The 7,743-nt window shown below is 29.7% G+C and overlaps 1 protein-coding gene across 4 annotated transcripts in view; it reads right to left on the reverse strand.

Annotated features, from left to right (window-relative positions):
* Nucleotides 1-228: 228 nt before the first annotated feature.
* LOC106461270 (supervillin-like) overlaps nt 229-7,743 on the reverse strand; it is a 150,000-nt gene continuing 142,485 nt past the window's right edge. For all 4 annotated transcript variants that reach the window (XM_022388138.1, XM_022388137.1, XM_022388136.1 and 1 more), the window contains exons 30-34: nt 7,241-7,396; nt 6,102-6,260; nt 4,190-4,311; nt 2,823-2,978; nt 229-1,899 (exon numbers count right to left, since the gene is read on the reverse strand). In XM_022388138.1, the coding sequence (XP_022243846.1) occupies nt 1,813-1,899; nt 2,823-2,978; nt 4,190-4,311; nt 6,102-6,260; nt 7,241-7,396 (680 nt within the window). In that variant the 3' untranslated portion in view covers nt 229-1,812. The remainder of the gene's footprint in view (nt 1,900-2,822; nt 2,979-4,189; nt 4,312-6,101; nt 6,261-7,240; nt 7,397-7,743) is intronic.

Below are 7,743 nucleotides of genomic sequence, written 5' to 3' on the forward strand. Positions count from 1 at the left end.
AGTATCTTGTAAAACGAAAATATTAACTCTAGAAAAATAAATTATTCATGCCATTAAATTATTCTTGTATGTTACAAAAACTCCAAAGACTGTTGCTGTACAGAATTTTAAGATGTTGCTAACTATTCAAAACTTTTAGAAACTAGTGATTAAAATATTTATAATTTTTTATTAAAACTTTTAATGTTCATGACTGAATTAGAAAAATAAACCACAACCACACTAAGCTATTGTCCAAATCTCTCTGTACATTTTTAATATTGGCAAACAGACACAAGCACACTACCAGCACCTTGTAAGGGAAACGCTGTGACTATTTAAATATAAACATTAAACACAATTATCGCTTAGACTAAATTTTTTAACAACCTTTTTTTTTCTATCTCTCTGTGCCACACAATTTTTCCAACATTGAAATCAATCAACATATTTAAAATCGGAGAAGCAGGGTATTCTAAAACATTTTATACATACATTAAAAAAAAGTTCTATAAAAAGACATCTGAAGCACGTTTTTATTAATTCAATAACATAAAAGAACTGCTATTCATTTTCAGAATGTAAACAGCAATCACATATACAAATGCAACAAATATTCTCTAATACTTAAAGCAATTTAATATAAGCACAGTTCTTAAATTAGAGATTTGTAAACTCAGCTATCAGTAATCATTAAGTGTAATTATAAAATGGGAGAAACAATACCAGTGTTTCATAATTTAATATAAGTAACTTTATCACCACTATGGAGTAACAGTAGGCACTTCTGTTGAGAGAAAGACACTGGAATTTAAGTGTTGAAAAGTTTAGCAAAGGCACTGACTACACAATAACATCTAAAGTTGTTCCTTTCACAAGGCACTTCGGGTTCACTATAAATTGATTCTGTAAATGCTGCATTCTTTCTCAAGAGTTGAAGTCTAATGAACAGAAAAACTAGCTACACAATGCCTTCCTCTCTAACTAGATGTTACTTTTAAGTTAAATTAGTACAAGTATAGTGTTAATAAAATAATCTAATTTTATATTTATATAGCCTCTGAGAAATAAACTACCTTTCAATTTCTATGATGTTTGGCTGTACAAACAAATGCTGAAAGATGGTTTCAGACCCACCTAACAGTAACTTTTATTAATTGTTAAAGGGTATCTATTAGTATATGAAAGATGCATTTTTAGGCTCTGAAAATACATATACAACACTAAAATTATACCTTCTTACAGCTAGTTTCATATTCACATCGTGTTAATTGCACAGTGTTAATACATTCAAAGCTTTGTTTTAATATACATCATGTTTTGCAACATATCATGTCGCAAAAATAGAGCAAAATGTAAACACATTTCTAATTTATGAAAAAATCTTGGCATAACTTGACTGCAACACACAGCCTAAATGCAGCTCCAGAATTTTCAAATATGAGAAAAGTTTGAAAAGAAAGTGTAACAAAATGATAATGTTACAAAAAAAAAATTAAATAATGTATGGAGAATATCAGAAGGAAATGTTGAACATGTTTTAAAAATGTCATAAGACAAAAAATTAAATAATAAATTTACAGTTTACACATCTTAAGCACCTTTTTGTTTTGCAGTTTTCAAAATTTTATCATATTGCCATTTTGTTTATAACCAGGAAGACAGTATTATGAGACTTGTGGACACAAAATTTGTAATAATTTTAAGTACAACTGTATCATTCAAGACCTCAAAAATGCATGCAAAGATCCAGCTTTGCTGAAAGCCACATTATCAATGCTGGAATTTTGACTTTAAAACCTGGCAGAAGTTCATGAAAAAATCACAGATTATCTAAAAAAGCCCAGCCACTTTCTTTAGTTCAGAATGTCTCCATGGTGGAAGGGTGTAGAATTCTTCTTTAGACATTCCAAGAATATCCTGCAAGAGAAAATATAATTTAAACTTTCCTGTTTAAATAACTTTAAAGAACACTTCACTAACATCATAAAAATATTTCCAAATGTTCTTCAAAAACTGGAGTTTGTAACACCCTCTACAAATTTATAATTTCTTGTCATCAAACATTGGAAAGCATATACAATAACAAATACATGATACAAAATATTTAACCATCAAAATTAAGTATATAATGAACAAAGAAAATTGTATCTACAACAGATTTGTTTTGCAATCTCTATAAAAGCCATTTTATGTTAATCCAGAAAATTTATAAAACTTGTTATTTGTGAAGCTTCTGAAAAATCACTCCAGTCCTATACAAAAACACATTCCAATCAATACACGAGCTAATAGTTAAAAAGTATTTTCTTATTTTAATGTAAGAATAGATTAAACATTTAAATAGAAAATTTATTAGCAACTAATTTCTAGTGAACTCCTAGTGCAACTGGTTCTTGTTTAATTTAAGAAAAATTAAACAAAGGTCTATCTGTGCATAGCTTTCTTTAATTTAGAACTGGTAGATTATAGGCAAGCCAGCTAGGAAACAGCACACCCACTGTAAACTCTTGGACTGTTCTTGACTGAGTGAATGATGGGAACATATTGGGCCATGAATTACGAATCCTTGGATTCACAGTTTGAGCACATTAACCACTAAACCACACACAATTCTAGTAGTACTGAATAGTTTAAAATGAGCACTTAGTGATAAAAAAAAAGGGTTGTAAAAACATCAAATAGTCCCTGAGTAAAACCATTTAGAACTTGAGAAAAAAAGTACTGTTATGATTAATATTTTTGTAATTAAGTTCTTTTTTACAATATATATATAAATGCAAACTCTGTATATTGACTGACAAGTGGAAACATTACTGATCTGAACATTTTAAATAACAAACCTCAAAATCCTTATCAGTCAAATATGATTCAATTCGTGAAGGGTCAACACCTTCTGGTAATGGACGCTTCTGGAGCTCAGACAGAGTATACCGTGTGCGGGTTAGCTTAGCCAAGACTTCTTGGACAAGCAGCATTTCACCTGGTTTCTTGCCATCCTTTCAGGTATGCAATGGATACAAATTGAATAAATAATGCCATACTAAGAAGTTGAAACCTATTTGTGCTGGTAAAGTTCTTTTATCTTTTCTTTTGAATAAATTATTTTAATAGCAGTGCTTATTTAACATACCCAATTTAGTCCACATTATTTAGGACACCATAAATCAACTTAGTTATTTTAAGAAGATGTATTCAAAATTATGTTACAGATCAATCAAGTTTTATTAGACTATGTTACCAAATATATTACCATTTGATACTAGTACATTTTACTATGACAAGAAATTAACAGATAAGAGAGACATATGATATTCCATGACATTTTTTTTTCTACTATCATATCATTACTAGGAAATTACCCATGAAACATGAAAAAGTCATAGGAAACAACATTCATACAAAAACGTTTCCACACCTTGTTTTCAGTAACTAATTATATGTTCTTGTCTGTCAATTTTCATGTAACTAAGTAGAGTCAATCTTTGAGTTACCTCAAACCCTCTTGATCCACCACTAGAGGAGGGGCTTCAATACTGACTATGTTTGTGGGGATCATGAGCAAATATGCAAAATTTCAAGTCATTTTGTTTCACGGGTTTCTAAATTTTAACACTATTTTCTAATTACAAATTATTCATCATGTAAATTCATAAATTTGTTACCTGACAAGGTATTTAAACTTTTGTAACTACTGTTTAGTAAGCAATGTACATTACGATATGTGTCAGTTTCACCTCAGATATTCCTTATTACATCACTATTTGCAACAGAATAAAAAAAAAAAAAATTGAACATGCTATAAATTTTAAATCATGGTGATGATGATATGTCAAATATACTTTTCTTATTAAGAAAAACTCTTAGTAGGCTCAAAGTAATAAGGGAACAAAATAGATTAAAATATCAAATATATTTGTGAGTTAAACTAATCATTTGTTCCTGAAGTATCATGTTTCAAGTTTTGCTTAAGATATCTATCTTAATGTTCACTGTAACATCATTTTGTCATACTGCAATTCAGTTTAGCAATGAGATCATTTGCCAATTTCTTGCACCAAAATCTTCTACCAAAGTTCAGTAATAGAATATTTTATTTCTATCATCAAAAACGTACCTTGACATTCAGTATCACAATATTTTATTATGTCTATAATATCAGTTACTTATTCACTACTAGATTTTAAGACCACTAATATTAGAAACTTACTTTGATGTTTATTAATGCTACATCATCATTCTGTTCCCATGTTAAGAACAAATTTGTAAAAAGTGTTGGCTCAAGTCCAGCTGAGACAATAAATGCTTTTGGAGGATTCTCTGGATTCTTCTCTGTTGATTTAAGAGAGAAAACACAGTGTTATGAAACATTTATTACAGTTAATGTATATCCAAATCTAGTGCAATTCATGTTATTTCTATATGAACTAATACACTTCATTAGAAACTACTTCTTGTCTGCAAAATACAATAACTTACAAAAAACAGCTAAACAAACAAGATGTCTGTTTTTATTTTATATAAAACTTAATGTTTAATTCTTTGAACTGTTTAACTGTGGCTTATGAAATTCGTTTTGATTTGTCATTGTTAAATATAATTTCACTGGGAATGGTACATCATTACCTGACATAATTCAAGAATTTAAAATAATATTAATTATATGAAATATGTATATATGCTTATCAGATTTTTGATAATAATAGTAAGTAAAAAATTACAATATAGAAAAAAGGAAGAAGAGCTGTATTAATGTTGACTTCAAACTGACAATTATAAAACTCACAGGTCTTTGAATAAACATTTTTATCAGCTGTACTGAGGTTTTGCTGGACCATTACTTTGGATAAGTTCTGGTGGATTATATTAGGTCTGTTATCATGTTACATTGGTATATTTTAATTTTATTCTATACAACAGTCAATGAGTGGTAAATTCATTATAAAAGCATTTATTGTTGGAAACATTTTTAAAGTGAAAACTTTTCTAATTTTAATAAAAGATTTTAGTGAATATACTATGCATAAGAGTGCTAATAATTTTTTTAACCCCCCAAAACAAGGTGTACTATCTTGTGTATAAGCTAACAATAGTGACTTCAGAGAATGATCTTCAGAGATGTAGAAGGAATGGAAGGATTAATCATAGATGGCATGAATGTAAATAATCTAAGATATACAAATAACACAGTGCTATTAGCTCAAAATCCAAAATAATGCAACAAAACAATTGTAGATAAAACTAATATAAAAAGTGAGGAATATGAATTGAAAATTAATGTTAAGAAAACAAAAACAATAGTTATCAGCAAGAAGAAACAAAAGGCCAAATCTAAAATAATAATAAACAGAGAGGAACTAGAACAAGTTAAAAGATTTACTTATCTTACACAATCAATTACAGAAGATGGCACATGTGTAGAAGAAATAAGAATAGCGAAATGCAAAAACTGCCTTTAACAATGCTAAACAAGTTCCAAAGTCAAGAAAAATAAAACTCCCACTAAAAAAATGAGAATCATCAAATGCTACATACGGTCAACAATGCTGCATGGTGCAGAGACTTGGACAATCAATAAAAAAAGTACACCAAAAAAGTTGGAAGTGTTTGAAATGTGAATATTCTGAAGACTTGGAAAAATATCATGAACAGACAGAAAATCAAACGAAGATTCTCAAAAAAATAAATATAAAAAGAGAACTCAAGAACACCATAAAACAAAGGAAAACAGTATACTATGGAAACAGAAAAAAGGCCCAACACGATACAGAAATTTACCAATGGATAGTAAGACTGACTATCACATTATAACTCCTTAATGGCTGGAAGGGTGAACATGTTTGGGGATGGGTTTCTATCCCACAACCCCCAGATTGCAAGTGAAGCACCTAATCACCAGGCTATGCCAGCCCTAAAGATAAGTGTGTGAGTAAAAAAAAATAGTACAAGTGAAACTTCTCACCTACAGTCAAAAAAGCTCATTTTTTTAGGAATTAGCTATTTCACTGTAACTTGCATGGCTAAAAAAAGACAAAATAGGAATTCACACATAAAGCATAACAAACAGATGATTTTGAAAATAAATCTCTATGAAAATGCATATAGAATACCAAGTAACTAACCATGGCAATAATGTAGTGCTGTCTCCATAGCACATCTCCTTTCAGTGTTCCACCTCAGTCCTGCTGAACCCGTGACAACATTTTCACTCTCTTCATCTCCTTCTGGCCACCAGCCTTGCCATAGGAACATTTCATGCTCATTGTCAAAAAGAAAGAGAGCTGAAAAGCCATAAAAGCATATATTTTTTTAAAACATTGTATCTTTTTCTCATCACCAACATTTTGTACTTTGATGAAGAAAGATAAATAAGATCCAATTTATTATTTGTTAAGAAAAAAACACAATAAGTCTGACAATAATCTAATTTTAACAGTGTTCAACCTTTTGGAATTAATCTAGATCCTGGAATCAGTGATCTCTGTTCACTGGTTTCAACTCTGTCAGAAAAATAATTTTTATTCTTTGCTTATTTATTTTCATGTAATGTAAATGCCGAATTTCCAAAACCTTACTATCTATTTAAGATAATTTTCCATACCTGTTTTTATAAATTGATTAGCACAACATATAATTTTCAATCAGTCTCCAGGTGTCACCTTTATTTTACTTAAACACTTAAGTAAAGTTTTAAATATACATATATTTATCCATTTCTAAAGTAAAATATCCCCAACACCATTTTCACATACACCCTCACCATCGGCTACACCGTACAGGAAATGAGATGCTTACAACAGTACATAGAGAAATAGACTAAACATTTCCTGGAAAAACAAATGGCCTTCATGACATCAATAAACTCCCTTTATATATATATATCTCATTCAATTATACCACCATTTCCAGTTTGCCCCTGAAGAAGAAAGGTCCACCTTTTGAAAGTGCTCAGGTTATAGGGATTTATGAATTTCTATCAAGACTTCTTGAACCTACGTGTTTTTCTAACATCATGAATAAGTTTTTACAAATGTTACTGGCCCTCTATTATGGGTTTTCAGTGAACTACCATCAAAAATTACAAATAGAATAATTATAATATATTTGAACTTCAGAACTTTTCCCAAACATTTCTAGATTTTTCTTAGTTTTCTGAGATTCGATAAACATAGAAACTTTTGATTTTTACAGGCCATGAAACACAAGTAGTGTACACTTTTTTTTTATAATTACATTATAAAAACACTTTAAAATAGCTCACCTGGCTGAGTTGCATTGTAAAGCTCGGATTGCAAGAAAGGATATGGACAAACACGCTTAGTACTATAGAATGTGCACTGAACTTCAGTAGACGTGAAAGTCCCTGAGACACTGGTGAGGTGAAACAGACGGGGTGTATGATTATAGGCGAGATGACCTGTAAGAAAGACAATAGGAATTTTTTCATCTTTTACGCCAGGGATTCAGTAATGGAAATATATAATAAAAATATACAATTCCGAAATAAATCGTAATTGATCAATTGTATAACAAGTTTCCAGAACTAGCTAACAACATTTATAATGTGACAAACTATGTCAACACATTTAAAAACTAATACATAAAATTATTATAGTCTAACTATGGTACAAACTCTCAATATAGGAATAAATGGAACAATTAAATCATGTCACCAACTAATATATATATATGTCGTTGGCCTTTAATCCCTCAAAGGAACATAGTACCAGAAAAACCATTCAGTGGTCATTATTTTTTATATAT

Source organism: Limulus polyphemus, unplaced genomic scaffold (assembly GCF_000517525.1).
Source record: "Limulus polyphemus unplaced genomic scaffold, Limulus_polyphemus-2.1.2 Scaffold925, whole genome shotgun sequence".
NCBI lineage: Eukaryota > Metazoa > Arthropoda > Merostomata > Xiphosura > Limulidae > Limulus > Limulus polyphemus.